Source organism: Leptopilina heterotoma, unplaced genomic scaffold, assembly GCF_015476425.1.
Source record: "Leptopilina heterotoma isolate Lh14 unplaced genomic scaffold, ASM1547642v1 Lhet_61, whole genome shotgun sequence".
Lineage (NCBI taxonomy): Eukaryota > Metazoa > Arthropoda > Insecta > Hymenoptera > Figitidae > Leptopilina > Leptopilina heterotoma.
In genome coordinates this window covers 931,028-952,353 of record NW_025111142.1, presented here as the reverse complement: position 1 = coordinate 952,353, position 21,326 = coordinate 931,028, and the positions used below count along the sequence as shown (strand labels likewise).

The 21,326-nt window shown below is 26.5% G+C and overlaps 6 protein-coding genes across 7 annotated transcripts; 1 reads left to right on the top strand and 5 right to left on the bottom strand.

Moving 5' to 3' along the window:
- Positions 1-80: 80 nt before the first annotated feature.
- Positions 81-2,505, bottom strand: LOC122509687 (serine protease 48-like). The gene is made up of 2 exons (XM_043623915.1): positions 1,090-2,505; positions 81-902 (listed from the first exon to the last, which is right to left on the bottom strand). Exons 1-2 carry the CDS (start codon positions 1,117-1,119, stop codon positions 543-545), a joined length of 390 nt encoding a protein of 129 aa, XP_043479850.1. The 5' UTR covers positions 1,120-2,505; the 3' UTR covers positions 81-542.
- LOC122509623 lies at positions 1,217-2,071 on the bottom strand. The gene is made up of 3 exons (XM_043623818.1): positions 1,943-2,071; positions 1,599-1,848; positions 1,217-1,359 (listed from the first exon to the last, which is right to left on the bottom strand). Exons 1-3 carry the CDS (start codon positions 2,069-2,071, stop codon positions 1,217-1,219), a joined length of 522 nt encoding a protein of 173 aa, XP_043479753.1.
- A 921-nt stretch (positions 2,506-3,426) lies between the features above and the next one.
- LOC122509621 lies at positions 3,427-6,547 on the bottom strand. The gene is made up of 2 exons (XM_043623817.1): positions 6,393-6,547; positions 3,427-6,324 (listed from the first exon to the last, which is right to left on the bottom strand). Exons 1-2 carry the CDS (start codon positions 6,489-6,491, stop codon positions 3,427-3,429), a joined length of 2,997 nt encoding a protein of 998 aa, XP_043479752.1. The 5' UTR covers positions 6,492-6,547.
- Positions 6,548-7,073: 526 nt separating this feature from the next.
- LOC122509642 lies at positions 7,074-9,944 on the top strand. The gene is made up of 2 exons (XM_043623842.1): positions 7,074-7,169; positions 7,355-9,944. The coding sequence occupies exons 1-2, from the start codon at positions 7,089-7,091 to the stop codon at positions 9,467-9,469; spliced, it is 2,196 nt and encodes a 731-aa protein (XP_043479777.1). The 5' UTR covers positions 7,074-7,088; the 3' UTR covers positions 9,470-9,944.
- Positions 9,945-10,082: 138 nt separating this feature from the next.
- Positions 10,083-14,163, bottom strand: LOC122509643 (serine protease grass-like). 2 transcript variants are annotated; one of them, XM_043623843.1, is made up of 5 exons: positions 14,025-14,163; positions 11,764-11,954; positions 11,420-11,669; positions 10,922-11,190; positions 10,083-10,735 (listed from the first exon to the last, which is right to left on the bottom strand). In XM_043623843.1, exons 1-5 carry the CDS (start codon positions 14,086-14,088, stop codon positions 10,376-10,378), a joined length of 1,134 nt encoding a protein of 377 aa, XP_043479778.1. In that variant the 5' UTR covers positions 14,089-14,163; the 3' UTR covers positions 10,083-10,375. The 2 variants fall into 2 exon arrangements, with proteins under 2 accessions (XP_043479778.1, XP_043479779.1); XM_043623844.1 differs by having other exon boundaries at positions 11,764-11,858; positions 14,025-14,136.
- A 38-nt stretch (positions 14,164-14,201) lies between these two features.
- Positions 14,202-16,813, bottom strand: LOC122509644 (serine protease grass-like). The gene is made up of 5 exons (XM_043623845.1): positions 16,654-16,813; positions 16,335-16,510; positions 15,483-15,741; positions 15,091-15,353; positions 14,202-14,945 (listed from the first exon to the last, which is right to left on the bottom strand). The coding sequence occupies exons 1-5, from the start codon at positions 16,715-16,717 to the stop codon at positions 14,604-14,606; spliced, it is 1,104 nt and encodes a 367-aa protein (XP_043479780.1). The 5' UTR covers positions 16,718-16,813; the 3' UTR covers positions 14,202-14,603.
- Positions 16,814-21,326: the final 4,513 nt, after the last annotated feature.

Here is a 21,326-nt window from a genome sequence, read left to right as displayed (position 1 = left end):
AAACCTAATCCAAATGGAATAGTAAACTGTTTTGTTACATACTGTTTAATTAATTAAAACTTGTGTTGACAGACATTTATAATAATTTGACAACGAAAGATTAGAATTATAAACGATTGAGGTACAAAAGATCCAAGACAAAAGGTCCAAACTGAAAGATCCAAAATTTGTAAGATCCAATAGACAGAAAATCCAATAGACAGAAAATCCAATAGACAGAAGGTCCAAGTTACTAAAAGTTCCAAACGTACAAAAGATCAAAAAAAAATAAATTCAAAAGAAGGATAAATTTATTGAATTGTTAAATATATAAAAATATAAATGTATAACCTAAAAATGTAAGTGGTAACCCAATGTATTTAAATATTTAATTTCTTCATTTTGTTGCCATATATGTTGTGCAACATAATAACACGTGTAGAATAGTATCACATTTATAAACTAGATATCCTACTATGAAAATTCCTACATGATCCAACAAATATTCTTATCCTCTAAAGAAAAAAATTCTTTTCGACTACTTCAGCTCGCATATAACAACTTTAGTCTGTGACTGTGTCCAAAATCCACTTTAAGTAATGGGTAACGTTCGTATAAACAAACGGTAGTTGTAGAGAGCATACATCATTAGAAAAACTTGCTACACCCATTTGATAATGAATATTTCCACGATTTTGCGACAAAGCTCCTCCGTCATCAGGAACGCAAACAGGTGGAATTTCTTTTGGTTTTACACAGAAAACATGGTCATCGAATTTTCTTCTTCTATTACTCTCATCATTACTTATCCTTCTGTAAAGTACTTCACATTCGTATCTATCCATAATGTACACAGAGTTCTTTGTTGTAATATTAGTTTCACTACCATGATCGAAGGATATTCCATGTCCATAAACAGTGTACTGAAAAAAAAATTTGGATTCATAAAGATTCGTATTAATTTCTTTTATAATTTTATAATAAAAATGACAATTTTTTTTTACAAAAATAGTAATATGTGTAGTGGCTGTAAATAAAATAAAGCGTCAAGAAATTTGTAGATGATCATTTTATCATATTAGAAAATTAAAAAAGAATATTTATAGTTACCCTATTATTAAGTAGAGAAAGTATTTGCATTTCAGTGAATGGCAGACAAACTGGTTAAATGTCCATTGAAAATTCAATTTCATTGTTTAGTCTTACTAAAGCAATGTTATTGGTCAAATCAGTTTCGCTAAAATTCTGATGAAAAATAGATTCCTTCAACTCCTACAATTTCAATCATTTTGCAAACATTTTTTCCATTTTCCATTGTTTGACAATCAGGACTTTTGCTAAGATCATAATCTCCCAATACTACCACAACTTTTTGAAGTGCTGAAATAACATTAAAGTTTGTATAATTATAGTTAAAAAAGTAAGAAATCATTAAAAATGAGTTAAAAAATACAGAAAAAAATAGTTTCGAATATCTATGTTTTAATTTTTCAATTACAATATCAGATATTGCAAAATATTCAAATGCTATAATTTCAAATTCTTTAAAAGTAGATCAAATTTGTTATTCTGTACAATGTTCATTGTACAACAATGATGAATAACGTAGGTATATTTACCATTTTCGAAACGTTTAGCATGACGAGCACTAGTGAGGACATAACGATTATTAATTAAAGTGCCAGATAAAATAAGTCTGCCTTCAAATTTAAATAAAGCTCTCCAAGAAATTTCACGAATATCAGCTTGATAAAAATTTTCATCAAGTCTACGAAGAACGAAATTTCCATTTGCACAATTACCATCTTCAAATAATTGACGATTTGGATGATGACGGATAGAATTATAATCAATCTTAAATTCTTCTTTCTATAAATGAAAATATGAGTAAATATCAATATTGCCTCTGTATCTGTAATTGTCCTAATATAATATATAGGCACCTAATTCTATATATACATACCTTATCGTTACAGCAAAAATATGGCGTTCTTACATTTCGATTATAATGACATTGTAAGTCTCTAAATTCATTTTCATACAATTTTTGAATCACTCCTGCATTAATTGGATTTAAAAATCTTTTTCTCATTTCAATTTATGTATTGCATGTGAACCATGGTGCACAGGTTGCATTGCATTCAATAAATGTTTCTAATTAAAATTTATAATTATTATGTTGAAAGGTTGAAACTTAATATATAGTATAAAATACATATCCACGTACTTTACTCCAAAAATTAATGTTTCATATAATAAACCAAAAGTTCATTATAACAAGAAATTTGGAAATTTTATCAGTTTTTCTAAGAATGTTAAATGGAGCCAAAAAAAACGTATCAAAATTGTTGGGATGTAAAGTTTTTCGTCTTAATTTAATATCCATAGAAGAACTATAACAGGGCTCGGATCGTCTTTAAGACTCAAAAAAAGTCGCTTTAGTCGCATAAATTTACAACAAAAGTCACGAAAAGTCGCATAAATTTCCGAAAAAGTCGCAAAAAAGTCGCATGAAATCTTAGAAAAAATCAAAAGAACAACAAAAAGAAAACAAAAAATTGTCAAAATTGTAAAAAAAATTACATTTCTCGACAACAGATACAATAATATCAAACAATCCGGAATAAAATTTAAAAAAATTTAATAAAATTCATAGCAAAATTTTAATTATGTATTATTAACATTTTTTTAAAAATTCTCTTTAAAATGTCAATTATTTTTATAAATAATAAAATTCTTCTCCGGATTTCAATCATTTAGTTATATATAAATCAAACATATCGCATAATTTATGTGAACGTAATACTCAAATTCCAAAGAATGTAAAATTGACATTAAATTAAGATATTTCTACTATACTATTTTAGTGAATAGTAGAATTTTTTCAGATTTAATATGTAAAAGGAAAAAATTATATATGTAAAATTGTGCGAATATTTGAATAGCACAATCAGCAAAAAGGACAAAAAAAAAAAATAATTATGAAGAAGTCGATTTAAAAGTAACTGACATACCTAAATTAATATTTTTTTTTTTTGAAAAATTGTTCTTTTTGAAATAAGTATGCATTGTAAAAAAGTAATCATAAGAATATCATGGAAATATATGTATTCATCTTGTGTATATTATAAATAACTTACATTTATTATTTCCGATTGACAATAATAGATTATGTATTATTGTAGTGATTATTAATATGCGACTAAGCAACTTGTAATATTTTTTTGTAATTAAACGAAATTCCATTTAAATTCTGCAGTCCTAGTTTCATTATTTTCTTATTATTATAAATAATATTTTATTATTTCTAAATAGAAGTTAAAATTTTTATTTCTTTTTAAAATAAAAGAAAGGCAAACAAACAATACAACAATTCAAAATTTAATGTATAGTACAATTATTTATTAACAATTACGTTATTGAATACTTGTCACAATAATTATATATTTAATTCAGTAAATTATTGGAACGCAAGTAATGTGCAAAATAAATTTGATACAACTTATTGTAGCTTAAGTCAATTTTGTAATTATCGTGGAATTTAGTAATTCTTTTAATATCGGCAGTCTCGGCAGAAACAAATGTCTCAACATTGTCACTGTTGACCAAACCTGATTGTCCGAAAACAAAAGTGTAATTCCATGCCCAATACTTCAGGTCTTTCAAATTTATTTTAAAAAGCTCCGGTTCTGCAATATAGAAATGTATTTTATCATTCGTATTAAATTTATGGACAACATTCGTGAGGTTCAAGGTACTTTCACCGCCTATAAAATTGTGATTGAAAACTGAAATACCATTTCTCTCAAGCCGTACAGAAAAAAATAATATATCATTGAAATAATCATCAATTGTGTCGTTCACTTGTTTTAAAATTATTGTCGAATCATTGTAATTGATAAATATTTGTAAGAATAATTCGTCATAACTTCCTAACACATCAAATGTGCAATGAAATACAGCTGTAGATATGAGTACAGTTTCATTCACTTCATTCAATTTTATGGAATGTAAACCGTCATTCTTAAAGACAAAAGCGTTGGACACTTCAATGTTATATTCCTGTAAATTAAAATTTAGATTTTTGGGTTCTACATGATCAATATAGAGTACATCATTAATTTCAAATTTATGAGCAAAATTTAACCAGTCTACAAAATGATCTGGATTGCCTAAAAATAAATGTTCAAAAACAACCGAATCATTTCGTAGCAAGCGCATAGTGAAATAAGTTGTGTTTCCATAATTCGAATCAGTGGAAGTTAAGAACTGCTTCACTTCAATTGTCATATTCTTGTAGTTTACAAATATTTTTAATAGCTGCCTACTATTTGGACCAAAAGATTTTTGAACGTCAAATTCATATTTTAATACTTTTGATTCTGGATTGATTGTTCTCAATCCGGTATTTGTAACAAGAAAAGTATAACTATTCTCCGCTTTTAGATCTTTCAAATTTAATTTTAAACAATCTGCATCTTGGTGGTAAATTGTAATTTCATCGTTGATTTTAATGTCTTGTAGAATTGGACAATTCTTATCGTATATATAGTCGGTGAAAGTGTAATTTAGAAGAATCGATCCATTTCGCTTTAAGTTTACAAAAAAGTACACATTACCGGGTCTTGAATTAGTAGAGACATTATTATAGAATTCCGTTATTCTAAGCGTCATGTTCTTGTAATTGATAAACATATTAAGGAACACGTTATTCTTAACATCCAAAGCGTCAAAGGAATAGTGAACAAACGGCGAAACTATATCCTTCTCTTGAATATTTCTGACATTAATGTTGATAAACGTGTCTTCTGTAATAGTATGATATGTTATGTCACTAATGTACAAATTTTCACCTTTCTTCTCTGCTACATAAACAGAGTAAACACCAGACAGTAGTTTGATAATCACTGACTTCTCTACAATAGTCTGACAAATATTATTCAAGTACAGACAACAATTTCTGAGATCCATTGGCGATTCAATAGTAAAATTAGCATAGAAATAATTATATCCCACCAATTCTGTCATCAACATTAAAGGAGAAATTTCCCTCATATCGCGTTCTTCACTCCTTGCTTTTAAGTCAGTTGGCCTAATATTAAAATCAACAGCAGGCATTACATTCTTTCCGGTGGCAAGTAGTAATTCTAAATCGTAACTCATTAAACTGTGTTCATTAAAATTGATCACTTTCATCAAAAATGGTAATAAATTTATATCGTACAGATCAAAAAATATTTCCAAAATTGTAGGAACAATATTATTCGGAGAATTAGAAGTTACAACCTGATTGTTAGGCATATGTCGAATTCGAAATTCCCTTACATTCGTGTCAGTTCCATCATAACCAAACAGACTTATAAATAAACTTAACTTTTCTTCATACTTCCATTCAGAAAAGAGTTTTCCGTTTTGATAACCAGAGATATCATTAAACTTAAACGGCAAGTCTGAATTACTTCGATTATTTTGTTTTCTGAACCTTTGTTGATATAGGATTGCAAACATATCATTCCAAAAATTGTACGTTTCTCCAAAACTAACATCTGTTTCATTCCTGTTGTAGTAGTGAGCAAACTGTTGCAATAAGATCCAACTCGAACCTCTTTCAGGTTGTAGAAATGCTTCAATATTATCAGTAACTATCCAATGAAGATTGAAATTGGTCTCCGAACTTGAATTTGGAAAAGTTTTTTTACCGCAACGTTCTGATCGTATAAATAAAGATGTTCGATCCATGAATTTTAGAGATGGGAGAATTTTAATTTTTTCATTTGTGCTGACACTGGTCAAGTAATCATAGTACTCAACCACCTCAATTTGATTCAGTAAGCCAACGTACAGACTAGAAGATGATGATTTAAAATTTTCAATGTCTCGCACTGAGAGCAACATCTGTGTATAGTAATTTTCAACGAAACCGTAAACTTGTACTTTTTGGTAAAATTCAGATTCATCCTTTTCTGAAGAATGGAGTGTAACATCATTTGAATAAAAAATTGGCAATGGTATCCAACTTTTTGTTTTAATTCTCACCGTTACTGGAACATTGTTCGAAACTGACATCATGGGCACACAATCATAATTTGCTACAAAAGTTTTAGTGAAATTCGATTCTCCAGAAAGATCTAACATGTTAAATGTATCATTCGCTGTGTCTGTAAGACAGTAGAAGAATAAGTTTTCTATTTTTCTCCATGCCTCTGTAGACAAACTTATATTGGATCCTCGTTTAATAATTATTCCAAAATGAGTTTTGTAATGGTAGAATTGATTTTGAATTAGATTTCTCGTCCATGGTTGGGAAACTTCTCGAATTAAAGGATTTGCAACTCTTGTAGTTTCCTAAAAGTGGTATTTAAAGGATAAAAAATTTTTTAAATTTTAATTAGAGAAATGTAATAAATACTTACATTTAAATTCCATGAAATAACCTGCTGTGAAACGGAGAAAGAGACAGGAATTAAAAGTAACTTGATCAGTAATAAACTATTTATTATTGGGAATTGCATCGTATCACACTGACTATAAAGTTACTTAAATTTCATTCCTTATATACAATTTTTATCGCAATTATTTTCGACCTTTTAAATTTAATATAAATTTACATCTAATTATTTCTAATCTATATTATTTACTAAAGATGTTCAAAAATCAAATCAACTACTTTTATCAATGCGTAGATCAACAAATAAGCTATGACATTTTGTCATAATTTAGTTTAAAACTACATAATTAAAGTACAACTTTTTAAAAGTATTTACTTCCCACAGATGTCTAAAAATCAACACTTTAATTGTTATCAATGCGAAAATAAATAAAGAAGCATAATTTCATCATTTCACGTGTCAGTTACAAAGATATTAAAAATGAAATAATAAAATAAATTAATTTTCTAATTTTTAAATTTGTGCAATATTTGTATTGAACAATTCAACCACATGAATAAATATGAATTATTTTTGATATATTATAAGATTTAAAAATTAGATATAAATTACTTACTCTACTTCTTCATATATATAAATTAACAGTTTACACTGAAGGGAAAATTTATTTCCATACTTCTTTCATTTCTCACTCATCACAAAAGAGCAGAAGGAAAAAAAATGTTAATATTACAACTTTTAAGTTTAATTACATTTTTTTGTATTTCCAACACCGAACGAATAGTAAACTGGAATACAGAGGTAAGATTAAAGAATAATGTTTCACATATAAAGAAGAAGAGTCTTGATTACAAATATATTTATACTTGTTTTTCTTGAAAAGTACCACTTTGATAAAAATTTTTTAAATTCACTATAAACTGTTTAATAAAAACCAAAAATTATATTTCAAACAAGAATAAAAATTTTGTAATATTCTACTTTAGGAAATTGAAAGAACAGTAAGGCCAATTGTTCGAAAATTTGACGATTCATGGAAAGTTCACACGAGCAAAGAAGCATTTTATCATCACAAAAGTCACTTTGGAATAATAATTAAGAATGGAACAACTTTTTCTCTAACAACTAAAGAATTAAAAAATCTTTCAAATTTTTACTTTTTCTGTATTGCTCAAAATTATAAAGACGTTAAGAAAATAAAATTTGAAGAGCATAGTAAGATTACAAATGTTTTGACAACGACATCTGATTGTGTGCCAATGATGTCTGTATCGTACAACATTGATGTGGAAGTAAAATTAACAACTAATAATTGGATCGATTTACCTGTTTTCGATTCTAGAAATATGACGTATCTTATGGCAGAGAATGCTGAAAAGGAGTTTTACAAAAAAGTAGAAATTTACGGTTTCGTTGAGAATTATTACGTACAAGTCCTGCTGTCTGCAAATGATATCAGAGAACTACAGTTTAAAGATTACAGTCTGTTTGTTGGTTTACAGAATCAAGTGGATGTGATAAAATACTACAATTATTTGACAAGTGCCAGTCGATATGTAAATAAAAATGATTCATACGCATATGCTTTGGTTGAGAAACACAAAATTTTCAGTCATACCAACGAAGGTTTCGCAGGAGGACATTTTGATTTCAACAGCATAAGATTCACATCTGTAGCAGATACATTTTTAGATCCTACTCGAGGACTTCAGTGGAGCTTATTACACGAAATGGCTCATTATTATGATATTAAAAGTAATGTTATTGGTATTGGATACACCTTCGAATCGTGGACAAATATTTATTGTGCTTTCTATCAACACAAATTTTCCTCTATGGATTATTGGGTTAAGTACGAAGATCAAGAGAACAACACGCTTCTATCGAATTATCGCAATGGAATTACTATCGAGAATAAAAAATGGGATTATAAGGAAAAAGTACACTTCTACTTGACATTGTTCGCATATGATGGTACTGACAAATCTTTCAGAGAATTTAATATTCGATATTTTTCTGAAAATAATACAGAAAAAGAAAATGTATTACAAATACTTTCAGAAGTGTTTTTCGATTTGTATGACATAAACATATTTCCATTTTTGAAGAAAGTTATCAACACTAAAACAAATCCTTTCATACCGTATATTTTAGAATTACAACTCTTGACCGGTCGTGCTGTAATGCCGGCTATTGATTTCGGCCTAAAACCAACCGAAATGAAACTTAAGAGCAGGGAAAGAGATTGGAGACCATATTTACCTTTAATGCTGATTACAAAAATGATAGAAAAGTATGTTGAGGTGACATTTACTATTGAATCCCAAATAGATCCTACTGGTGCTTGTCTGTATTTGAATAACATTTGTCACAAAATTTCTGGAAATCGTATGACTATAAAATTATTATCAGACGTTTACTCTACTTATATTTTATTTGAGAAAAACCAAAAAACGTATGTTAGTGATATAGAATACCACACCATATCGAAAGATACAAATTTTCCTGTCAAAGTAAACGATTTGCAAAAAGCGGCAGCAAGTTTATCTCTAATAGAAAATTTCTTTATTATTGAAGGTTTAGGATCGATGAGATTTATGACAATATCAATAAATTATAAAGACATGAGTATATCAATACAACAAACCAACACAAACATTCACCATTATTTTCCAAATAAATTATATTTTGCAATAGGTTTAAAAAGAAATAATTCCGTTGTCTTTATATACAAATTTTTGGGTTCACCAGAGAGAAATGAAGCTCTAGTACGTGAACATAAATTCGAGATCAATGATAAAATTTACATTTTCCATGCAGAACCACACCGCCTGAAGTTCAATTTGAAGGGATACAATAATTTCAAACGTATGAATACTTTTCTCTTGACAAGTGCTGGTTTACACAATGTAGCTGACAGGAAGCAAAAAATAATTCCATTGCAAGTTAAAAAAGTTAATGATTTTTATTTGAAGTACAATCGGGATTTAAGGAAAAATGCATATTTTCAAGCAATATTACTTGACTACATGAATGTTTTACGATCTAATGGTTTGGAAGAAAATATACCGCAAAATTGGATTACACCATCAGGAAACTAAGATATCTTTGTGGTAATTTTCTGCTATTGCTGCGGGATTGATTTTTAATATTTTAAATCTTGAATTTGTATACGTAATAAATGTAGAATCTGGGACTAGTGATGCTCATGATCGAATGTATGCGAAATGAACAGCTATAATAAATCCTCCAAGCTATAATCCTCTTTTTTCTAAATTCAACATTTTATATTGAGTTCATTATATAATCACCTGTTTGAATTTTTTTTTATTATCAAGCAAAACATATTTCTTAGAAAACATTATTGACACAAATTTTAGTTGACACAAAGTTCCTTTTATTTATTATTTAACAAATTTCGGAGAATAAAATTGATAAAATTGTTTACAAACCTAATCCAAATGGAATAGTAAACTGTTTTGTTACATACTGTTTAATTAATTAAAACTTGTGTTGACAGACATTTATAATAATTTGACAACGAAAGATTAGAATTATAAACGATTGAGGTACAAAAGATCCAAACCAAAAGATCCAAGACAAAAGGTCCAAACTGAAAGATCCAAAATTTTTAAGATCCAATAGACAGAAAATCCAATAGACAGAAGGTCCAAGTTACTAAAAGTTCCAAACGTACAAAAGATCCAAAAAAAATAAATTCAAAAGAAGGATAAATTTATTGAATTGTTAAATATATAAAAATATAAATGTATAACCTAAAAATGTAAGTGGTAACCCAATGTATTTAAATATTTAATTTCTTCATTTTGTTGCCATATTTAAAAACCAATGCCATATATGTTGTGCAACATAATAACACGTGTAGAATAGTATCACATTTATAAACTAGATATCCTACTATGAAAATTCCTACATGATCCAACAAATATTCTTATCCTCTAAAGAAAAAAATTCTTTTCGACTACTTCAGCTCGCATATAACAACTTTAGTCTGTGACTGTGTCCAAAATCCACTTTAAGTAATGGGTAACGTTCGTATAAACAAACGGTAGTTGTAGAGAGCATACATCATTAGAAAAACTTGCTACACCCATTTGATAATGAATATTTCCACGATTTTGCGACAAAGCTCCTCCGTCATCAGGAACGCAAACAGGTGGAATTTCTTTTGGTTTTACACAGAAAACATGGTCATCGAATTTTCTTCTTCTATTACTCTCATCATTACTTATCCTTCTGTAAAGTACTTCACATTCGTATCTATCCATAATGTACACAGAGTTCTTTGTTGTAATATTAGTTTCACTACCATGATCGAAGGATATTCCATGTCCATAAACAGTGTACTGAAAAAAAAATTTGGATTCATAAAGATTCGTATTAATTTCTTTTATAATTTTATAATAAAAATGACAATTTTTTTTACAAAAATAGTAATATGTGTAGTGGCTGTAAATAAAATAAAGCGTCAAGAAATTTGTAGATGATCATTTTATCATATTAGAAAATTAAAAAAGAATATTTATAGTTACCCTATTATTAAGTAGAGATAGTGTTTGCATTTCAGTGAATGGCAGACAAACTGGTTGAATGTCCATTGAAAATTCAATTTCATTGTTTAGTCTTACTAAAGCAATGTTATTGGTCAAATCAGTTTCGCTAAAATTCTGATGAAAATAGATTCCTTCAACTCCTACAATTTCAATCATTTTGCAAACATTTTTTCCATTTTCCATTGTTTGACAATCAGGACTTTTGCTAATATCATAATCTCCCAATACTACCACCACGTTTTCAAGTGCTGAAATAAGATTAAAGTTTGTATATATAGTTAAAAAAGTAAGAAATCATCAAAAACGAGTAAAAAAAAAAATACAGAAAAAAATAGTTTCGAATATCTACGTTTTAATTTTTCAGAACAATAATCAGATATAGTGCAAAATATTCAAATGTTATAATTTCAAATTCTTAAAAAGTAGATCAAATTCTTTATTCTGTACAACAATGATGAATAACGTTGGTATATTTACCATTCTCGAAACGTTTAGCATGACGAGCACTAGTGAGGACATAACGATTATTAATTAAAGTGCCAGATGAAATAAGTCTGCCTTCAAATTTAAATAAAGCTGTCCAAGAAATTTCATGAATATCAGCTTGATAAAAATCTTCATCAAGTCTACGAAGAATGAAATTTCCATGTGCACAATTACCATCTTCAAATAATTGACGATTTGGATGACGACGGATAGAATTATAATCGATCTTAAATTCTTCTTTCTATAAATGAAAATATGAGTAAACATCAATATTGCCTCTGTATCTGTAATTGTCCTAATATAATATATAGGCACCTAATTCTATATATACATACCTTATCGTTACAGCAAAAATATGGCGTTCTTACATTTCGATTATAATGACATTGTAAGTCTCTTAATTCATTTCCATACAATTGTTGAATCACTCCTGCATTAATTTGATTTAAATATCTTTTTCTCATTTCAATTAATGTATTGCATGAGAACCATGGTGCACAGGTTGCATTGCATTCAATAAACGTTTCTAATTAAAATTTCTAATTATTATGTTGAAACTTAATATATAGTATAAAATACAAATCCATGTACTTTACTCCAAAAATTAATTTTTCATAATATACCAAAAGTTCATTATGACGAGAAATTAAAAAATTTTATCAGTTTTTCTAAGAATGTTAAATAGAGCAAAAAAAACGTATCAAAATTGTTGGGATTTAAAGTTTTTCGTCTTAATTTAATATCCTTAGAAGAACTATATCAGGGCTCGGATCGTCTTTAAGACTCCGAAAAAGTCGCTTTAGTCGCATAAATTTACAACAAAAGTCACGAAAAGTCGCATAAATTTCCGAAAAAGTCGCAAAAAAGTCGCATGAAATCTTAGAAAAAATCAAAAAAACAACAAAAAAGAAAACACAAAATTGTCAAAATTGTAAAAAAATTACATTTCGCGACAACAGATACATTAATATCAAACAATCCGGAATAAAATTTCAAAAAATTTAATAAAATTCATAGCAAAATTTTAATTATGTATTATTGACATTTTTTTAAAAATTCTCTTTAAAATGTCAATTATTTTTATAAATAATAAAATTCATCTTTGAAATTCAATTATTTAAAAAAAATTTTAATAAAATTCTTCTCTAAAATTCAATTATTTTCAAAAGTAATAAAATTCTTTACAGAAATTCAATTATATTCAAAATTTTATAAATAATAAAATTATAAAATTCATCATTAAAATTTAATTATTTTCAAAAGTTCTGATAAAATTCTTTGCAAAATTCAATTATCTTCAAAAGTAAGAAAATTCTTTACAGAAATTCAATTATTTTCAAAATTTTTTTTTTTCTTACATTCTCCTCAAAATTTCAATTATCTTTATAAATATCAAAATTCTTCTGCAAAATTCAAATTGTTTTTAAACATTAAAAAAAAATTGTTAAAAATTTCAATTATCATTGTGAATAATAAAATTCTTCTCTGAAATTCAATTATTTGCAAAGAATTTTAATAAAATTCATCCTAGAAATTGAATTATTTTCAAAAAGTAATAAAATTTCTGTCAGAAATTAGATTATTTTCAAAATTTTAATTATTTTTATAAATATCAAAATTCAATTACTTTTAAACATTTTTTAAAAAATCTGTTCAAAATTTCAATTATCTTTGAGAGTAATAAAATTCTTCTCTGAAATTCAATTATTTGCAAAAATTTTAATAAAACTCTTATCAAAAGTTAAATTATCTTTATAAATAATAAAATTCATTCTAGAAATTCAATTATGTTCAAAAGTAATAAAATTCATCCTAGAAATTCAATTATTTTTATTTATTTTTTAAATTTCTCGTCAAAATTTTAATTATATTCATAAATAATAAAATTCATCCTAGAAATTCAATTATTTTAAAATTTTTTTATAAAATTCTTTGCAAAATTCAATTATCTTCAAAAAGTAAGAAAATTTTTGGCAGAAATTAAATTATTTTTCAATTTGTTTTAAATTCTCCTCAAAATTTCAATTATTTTTGTAAATATCAAAATTCTTCTGCAAAATTCAATTACTTACTAATGTTTTATAAATTCGTTCCCAATAATTCATATATTTTCATAAAAAATAATTAAAAATTTTTTTTTATAAAGTCTTATAATATAAAATATAATGATTTTATCACTCGGTCATCTTTAATTATTATAAAACATGAAGACATCGATTGCTCCGAGTCGAAGACTCGGAGTGATCGATTTCTTCATGTTTTATAACAATTTTTTAAAAGTTGTTTAATTTCAAAAAGGTTTGAATTTGAATCTTTTGAAAAATTTCAATTCTTATGGAAAAATAATCATTTTAATATTTATTTAAAAAAGAAATTATTGATGTTTTCGAAAAATTTGAAAGAAATTTGTAAATAAATGTAACAGAACATTTTTTTTGACTCAAATTTTTTTCTTTAAATTTAAAATTTTTTTAAAAATTTCTGTCGCATTTTACTAAAAAAAAATCTCGAAGAAGTCGATTAGTCGCATTTTTTCACAAAAAAGTCGATAAAGTTAAAAAATGTTAAATATATTATATAGAATGATGGTACTTACGTCCTGAGGTAATAAAAGGAAGGCAGAGAAAAATGCCGACCAATGCGGTAAAAATAAATTCCATTGCGATCAATGATGTCAATCGAAATTATTCCTAAAGACTAAAATTATTTTCAACTTCTTGGATATTATATACAAAAGTTGGGAATACAAAATTAATAAAATTCTGTAGAAACGTTTTAATATTAGAAAAGTAAACTATATTTTGTTACAATAAAGACATATGTATATGTTGTACAACATTAAAACACGTGTAATTTAAATTTTAATATGCGCATGTATAGAATAGAGATAAAATTTATCGAAATTTATATTCAAAGCTATCAGTACCTGCCTGATATTTGAACTGAACATCTTTATTTAAAATTTTTAATGTATATTACAATTTTCATTAATGAAAAACAACATTCATTAATGAAAACTATTTTTCATTAATTTTTTTTTTATTATTATAATTTTCATTAATGAAAAACAGTTTTTTTTATTATAATTTTCATTAATGAAAAACAGTTTTTTTTTATATTAGAATTTTCATTAATGAAAAACAGTTTTTTTTAAAAATATTTTGAATACAATATTTTATTTCCTGACTGTGTCCAAAATCCATTTTAAGTAATGGTCAATTCTCGTGAAGACGAATGGTAACTTTAAAGAGCATACACCATCAGCGAAGCTAGAAACACCCACTTGATATTGAACCCCAACTGTTTGAGACAAAGCTCCTCCATCATCGGTTACGCAAACAGGTGGCAATTTCTTCGGTTTTACACAGACCACATTGTCATCAATTTTTATTTTCTGATTTCCCTTTTTGTACTCTAATGCACATTCGTAATTATCCATAAACTTAACAGTGTTCCTTAGTGTAATATTACTTTCACTACCACTTCTTAGAGATATTCCATGTCCATAAACATCATACTGCAAAAAAAATTATTTTCAAATTTAAATTAAATTTTTTCTTAAAATTGAAAATATTTAAAAAATTGTTAAAATGTATCCTTACGTGGGTATCATAGTGATACTCTTTTCAAATCTTTTAGAAAATTGAAAGATTTATAATTACCTCAATAGGGAGTAAAGGAACTTCTTCATTGAATGGAAGACAAATTGGTTCAATGTTCACCGTTGATTCAATTTCCTCGTTCAATCTTATTAAAGCAATGTTATTTGTCAAATCTTTTTCGTTAAAATACGGATGTGGGTAAACACCTACAACACCTACAGATTTAGCAGTGGAACATTCAGTTCTTCCATTTTTAAACGTTACACAATCACGATACTTGCTAAGATCATAATCTCCTAATACAATTTCGACATTTCGCATTCCTAAAATAATAAAATTTTATAAATTATCTTAACATTACAATATAATAATGTGAGAATAAATAATAATTTTTAAAGATGAATATTCATACAAGATTCTATGTAAATAATTATAGAAAAAATTGTATTCACCATTTGCCAAATATTTAGCGTATCGTGCATTTGTAAGGACATATCGAGAATTAATTAAAGTGCCAGATGAAATAATTTTGCCATTATACTTAATTACAGCTGACCATGAAATTTCGAATAGAGAAGCATTATTAAAATTTGAATTATAACTGCCGGGATTGTAATTGTAATTTCCACAAGCGACTTTTTCTGGGCCAAACAAGTCTCGATTTCGATGATTTTTGAGAGAATTGTAATAGTTTTTGTTTTTATCTTCCTCCTGTAAATTTAAGCAAAAATTATATTTTTATTATTATTATTATTATTTACTGAACAAAAAAAATTGCCTATTAAATACAAGATTGCGAGAGTGGATCACCGCAAAGTCAAGCACGCGAAATGGAATTGACTTATAGAAATTAGAGCGCATGAGCAAGTAAGGACCGTAAAAAAAAATTTAAATTAAAAAAAAATTATTCAATTATTCAATTTTCGGAAAGATCAATATGTTAGTTTATGATAATTCCGCAGGGCTCGGATCGTCTTTAAGACTCTAAAAAAGTCGCTTTAGTCGCATAAATTTACAACAAAAGTCACGAAAAGTCGCATAAATTTCCGAAAAAGTCGAAAAAAAGTAACAGAACATTTTTTTGACTCAAACTTTTTTCTTTAAATTTAAAAAATTTTTTTAAATTTCTGTCGCATTTTACTAAAAAAAAATCTCGAAAAAGTCGATTAGTCGCATTTTTTCACAAAAAAAGTCGAAAAAAGTCACATTTCCTTAGAATAGTCGAGAAAAGTCGAAAAAGTCGTACAATCCGAGCCATGTAATTCTATACTTCCAAGGAAATTTTGAAACACCGCCGTAGGTACCTTATCAGCACAACAGAAATATGCTCTGTCCTCACGTAGATTATAATCACATAGTAATTTTTTGAATTTCTTTTCTGCAACTGTGTATTTATTTTGTCTTTTAGCCTTTTTCATTAATTCAGTTAATGATTTGCACTCGGACCATGGCACACAACTTCCCTCCAAGCAAGCTTTTTCTATAAATTTCAAAAAAAAAAAAAAAAGTGTTATAATCCGTTATAAATCTGTTATATAACTTAATTTAAAATAGCACACCTGAGTTTATATAAATTTAAAAAAAAACATTATTTATTGAATCAAGAAAGAAAAAAACACTTACGTCCTGAGGTAATAAAAGGAAGGCAGAGAAGAAAGCCTCCCAAAATCGTAACAAACAATTTCATTATATGACTATTTTTTTAATGCTATAAACTCCAAGTTCTTCTTCAAGACTGAAATAATTTTCCACTTATTGGATATTTTATACGCAAATTTCAAAGAATAAAAATCAATTAAATTTTCTAAACATATTTTTAAAATTGTAGAAGGTATTTTTTTTGTGTATTTTATGAACACTTGTGGCAATATACGTATTAATGGTAATTTATTATTATCATAAGTAATCTTGTGAATATAATAGTTATTATATTGAAAGTGGCATTGTCATAATAAAATATTTACCTAATATAAAAAAATTTCAAGACTTATATGTCTATTTGTTCGAAATTGATATGAGAATCATTAAAATGAAGGATCCGTAAAATTGCGACATTAATTTCTATGTACGAAATTATTTAATAAAACTTCGGTAATTAAACAAAAGATTAATTATAATTTAATAATCTTTGTTAAAACATAAGTTGGGTTATATTTAATTTTTTTATTTTACACGAATTTAAATGATATATCTATAAATTTTTGCGCTGTATATAAATTAACTTTTATAGTGTATAAACAGAATTAACATAACACATTTTAGAAAATAATAAAATTCCCACGTCACCTTGTTTAACATTTAAAAAAAAAAATTTATCATTTATTTATTTTCTATTCTTTAATTTTTCATCAATAATATTCTTCCTGTATATTTAAAATTCAATTTGAATATATGACGCTATGGCTATGGTCTTTGGAATTTCTAGGTTATGTGCGACCTACAGTTATCGGCACAAACCGTTAAAATTTTAATAAAATTTATTATGTTAAAAAATTGTATAACCATTTTTTTGAAAATAATTGAAAACTCTTTGAAGAATTTTATTAAATTTTTTTTAAAAATATAATTGAATTCTTAATTATTAATTTAAATAATAATTTTTTGAAAACAAATTGAATTCATGTGATGAATTTTATTAAATTTTGTTTTAAATAATTAAAATTTTGACAAGAAGTTTATTAACATTTTTGACAATAATTTAATTCTTGAGAAGGATTTTGATAATTTGTCAAAAAATAATTGAATTTTAAAAAAGAATTTTATTAAAATTCCTTTAAAATAATTGATTTTATGGGGAGAATTTTGTTGTTTCACAAAATAATTGAATTCTCTTTTGCAAAATTACTTAAAAATTTTGAAAAAATAATTGAATTATTGCAACGAATTTTATTATTTTATTTTTATTAATTAAATGGTTTCTTAAATTTCAATTCTTTCGTCAAGTTTTAAGAAAATTTTTAAGAATTATTGTATTTTTCGAGGAATTTGATTAAAATTATATTAAAAATATTTGAAATTCAACGATGAAAATAATTGAATTCCAAAATAAAATTTTAGAATTTATGAAAATAATTGAATTTTTTTGCGTAGAATTTTATCAAAAATTTTTTTTAAATAATTGAATTTTTTTGATAAATTTTATAAAAATAATAAATATTGAAAATCATTGAATTCTGAAAAACTTTTGAAAATAATTAAAATTTTGGAAAAGAAGAATTTTATTAGAATTTTTGAAAATAATTGAATTTTTGTCGACAAAAATTTGCTATTTATAAATGATAATTGAATTATTGACGAAATATTCGTTAAAATTTGTAAAACTAATTTTAATTTCTTCGAAGAATTTTATTAATTTTCCAAAAGAATTGAATATTCTTGCGATGGATTTTGATATTTATCGCAAAATAATTGAAATTTTGGAAAAGAATTTTATTATATAAAATTCCTTAGAATAATTGATTTTATGCGATTTTGTTGTTTATCAAGATAATTTAATTCTTTTGCAAAATTACTTAAAAAATTTTTGAATATAATTGATTTTCTGCGACGAAGTAAAAGTTATTTATGAAAATAATTGAATTATTGCAACGAATTTTATTCTTTTATTGAAAATAATTGAATGTTTCTTAAAATTTGAATTCTTTCCTCAAGTTTTAATAAAATTTTTCAATAATAATTGCATTTTTCAAGAAATTTATTTAAAATTGTATTATAAAAATATTTGAAATTCTACGATGAAAATAATTGTGAATTCCTAAATAGAAATTTTTATTATTTATGAAAATAATTGAATCTTTTCGTAGAATTGTATCAACAAGATTTTTTCTATAATTAAATCTGTTGATAAATTTTATGAAATTGATAAATATTTAAAAACATTGAATTGTGAAATACTTTTAAAAATACTTTCAAAAATTTAAATAAAATTTTTGCAAATAATTGAATTTTTGGCGAAATATTTTGCTATTTAATAAAAATAATTGAATTCTCGACGAGATATTCATTAAAATTTATAAAAAATAATTGAATTCATGCAAAGTATTTTATTAAATTTTGTTTTATTAAATAATTGAAAGTTCGTCAAGAATTTAAGTAAAATTTTTGAAAATAATTTAATTCTTGAGAAGAATTTTTGATATTTATCAAAATAATTGAATTTTAGAAAAGAATTTCATTAAAAATCTTTAAAATAATTGATTTTATGGGGAGAATTTTGTTGGTTAGCAAGATAATTGAATTCTTTTGCAGAATTACTTAAAAATTATTGAAAAAAAAAATTAATTTCCTGCGACGAGAAAAATAGGGGAAATTTAGGGTAAATTTTCAAAATAGGATACGTTTAGGGGCCAAAATTAAAAAAAGGGGACTTTTAGGGAAATAGGGGACAGACGGTGAAGCCTGAATTGGTTAAACAATCATTTTTGAACAAGTTCTGTTCTTTCAATTCCATAATATAAGTTATTTTATTTGATTCGTTTGGGTTAATCGAAAAATGATATATCCAACGCAGTTAGAATCAAATTACTTAGTGGCCCTTGCGGCAATTTCGTATAAAATAATATCAAATTGGTTAATTCTATTATCGGTCAAAGACTTGAAAGTAATTGAATCGTTATTTCATTTGCAAACAAAGTGAATTGTACGCGAAATGTAAAAAAAAAACATTTGGAAAATTAGATATCTGATCATCCGAATGTGGTAAAAATTACCGCAAAGACATTCTAGTTTCCAGTGTATCACTAACATTGTGCGCTACTCTCCAAAAATTCTACTATGTTCAGGCACAAATCAAGTTTAGTAAAAATTATCTTCTTTCTTCAGTGGTCGTTACAAATCGTCGATGTGGAATCGGTAAATTTCGCAGATGTTTTTAAACAGATACGAGAACATGAATTTGAGGCCCATCGAACGATAATAATGCACGACGATAATAGCCTAGAAAATATGGTTGAAGAAGAAATTTTCCAGACTGCAATCCGAATTTCTCCAAGTCGAACAATAAATTTCATTCAACAGGACCCGATTGAGCTGAAAAGGGAAATAACCTCGAAAAATTATCACAAGACTACCCTCTTTGTGGTTATTCTACAAAACACTGCGGAAACTATAGAAAAGTTTCTCCTCTTCATGAAACAAGTAAGTGGCAAGTATGCTTATCCAAAATGTCTGATGATAGTTCCCCTAAACAAAAGTCTCGGCGAAAGTAGCAATAGTCGTGAAACTTTGCTCCGATCTGCTTGGTCCAGGAACATCTTTCATCTGACAATTCTCGACATCGAACAAGAGGGAAATTTGCCGAGAGGAAAAATAAATATTCCTCGCAAAAAGATGATAGTTCACCGCTTTAATAATTTTACCGGAGTTTATACGAAGATGAAGTACAACAAAGGAGATGTTCTATTTCCCAACAAGCTGAAGAATTTAAACGGATACGAAATAAGAGCTTTCGATGACAAAAGTTTAGGGGACGGAAACGATAATCAAGCGAGATTGGAGACAATTTCCGAAGTAATGAACTTTAGTGTGGTGAAAATAAATCCCGATTGTGATTCGTCAGAAGTTGTGTTTTTCTGCAATTACTATGCTTTGATAAACTGTTTACGAAATCATACCTGTAATGTAGCACTAAACGTCTATGTTGCAATGGGCAGTGATGATGAATCAGACAATCGGGCATTAGTTGTAGCTCCTGATTTCCACAGTCAATTGCTACCTAAACAAAAAATCACTAGGTACTTATTTGAAAAATCGATATACCTGGCAATTTTCAGTTGCCTCTTGATAATTTTCCTCTGGTCACTTTTTCGTTTCTTAAAATTCGATAGGAACTTTTGGAAGTTTCTGCATCTTTGGGAATTGTTACTGGGAATGTCAGTTTCTCAAGATGTGGAAAAGCTCCGGGATAGAATTGCCCTAATTACGCTTTGCTTCAGTTTTTTGGTATTTTCGTCAAGTTTACATTCAATTTTGACAACGGTGGAATTATTCTCGGAGTACAAAGACATAATTAGGTCGGATGATAGGAACGAGAAGTGGATCCTAACTGCAACGAATCTAAACGGTGCGTATGACATAAAGGAATTAAATTACACTATTCCGTTGATGAAGAGAACAACTAATTATACGGTGATGGAAGATTGTTTGAATGACCTTTTCAAGAACAAAGCGGTCTGTTGCTATGTGGAGAAAGTGGCAGCTCAACAACTGATTCTAATGGATTTGAAGGAAAATGGAATTTCAACTATCAAGAAATTAGAGGACAATTTTGTGGAATATTTGCATCAAACAGTTTATCT

What these genes read in the sequence shown, in the direction of transcription:
- LOC122509623 (XM_043623818.1), bottom strand. Translation starts at nt 2,071, where the DNA reads ATGAGAAAAAGATTTTTAAATCCAATTAATGCAGGAGTGATTCAAAAA. An exon ending in ATTTTTGCTGTAACGATAAG is followed by an intron (nt 1,849 to 1,942) that starts GTATGTATATAT and finishes TTTCATTTATAG; the next exon opens with AAAGAAGAATTTAAGATTGA. An exon ending in TGCTAAACGTTTCGAAAATG is followed by an intron (nt 1,360 to 1,598) that starts GTAAATATACCT and finishes ATGTTATTTCAG; the next exon opens with CACTTCAAAAAGTTGTGGTA.
- LOC122509687 (XM_043623915.1), bottom strand. Translation starts at nt 1,119, where the DNA reads ATGCAAATACTTTCTCTACTTAATAATAGG. An exon ending in TTTCTCTACTTAATAATAGG is followed by an intron (nt 903 to 1,089) that starts GTAACTATAAAT and finishes TTTTTTTTTCAG; the next exon opens with TACACTGTTTATGGACATGG.
- LOC122509642 (XM_043623842.1), top strand. Translation starts at nt 7,089, where the DNA reads ATGTTAATATTACAACTTTTAAGTTTAATTACATTTTTTTGTATTTCC. An exon ending in TAGTAAACTGGAATACAGAG is followed by an intron (nt 7,170 to 7,354) that starts GTAAGATTAAAG and finishes ATTCTACTTTAG; the next exon opens with GAAATTGAAAGAACAGTAAG.
- LOC122509643 (XM_043623843.1), bottom strand. Translation starts at nt 14,088, where the DNA reads ATGGAATTTATTTTTACCGCATTGGTCGGCATTTTTCTCTGCCTTCCT. An exon ending in TCCTTTTATTACCTCAGGAC is followed by an intron (nt 11,955 to 14,024) that starts GTAAGTACCATC and finishes AATTTTAATTAG; the next exon opens with AAACGTTTATTGAATGCAAT. An exon ending in TATCTCTACTTAATAATAGG is followed by an intron (nt 10,736 to 10,921) that starts GTAACTATAAAT and finishes TTTTTTTTTCAG; the next exon opens with TACACTGTTTATGGACATGG.
- LOC122509644 (XM_043623845.1), bottom strand. Translation starts at nt 16,717, where the DNA reads ATGAAATTGTTTGTTACGATTTTGGGAGGCTTTCTTCTCTGCCTTCCT. An exon ending in TCCTTTTATTACCTCAGGAC is followed by an intron (nt 16,511 to 16,653) that starts GTAAGTGTTTTT and finishes TGAAATTTATAG; the next exon opens with AAAAAGCTTGCTTGGAGGGA. An exon ending in CGCTAAATATTTGGCAAATG is followed by an intron (nt 15,354 to 15,482) that starts GTGAATACAATT and finishes TTATTATTTTAG; the next exon opens with GAATGCGAAATGTCGAAATT.
- LOC122509621 (XM_043623817.1), bottom strand. Translation starts at nt 6,491, where the DNA reads ATGCAATTCCCAATAATAAATAGTTTATTACTGATCAAGTTACTTTTA. An exon ending in TTATTTCATGGAATTTAAAT is followed by an intron (nt 6,325 to 6,392) that starts GTAAGTATTTAT and finishes TACCACTTTTAG; the next exon opens with GAAACTACAAGAGTTGCAAA.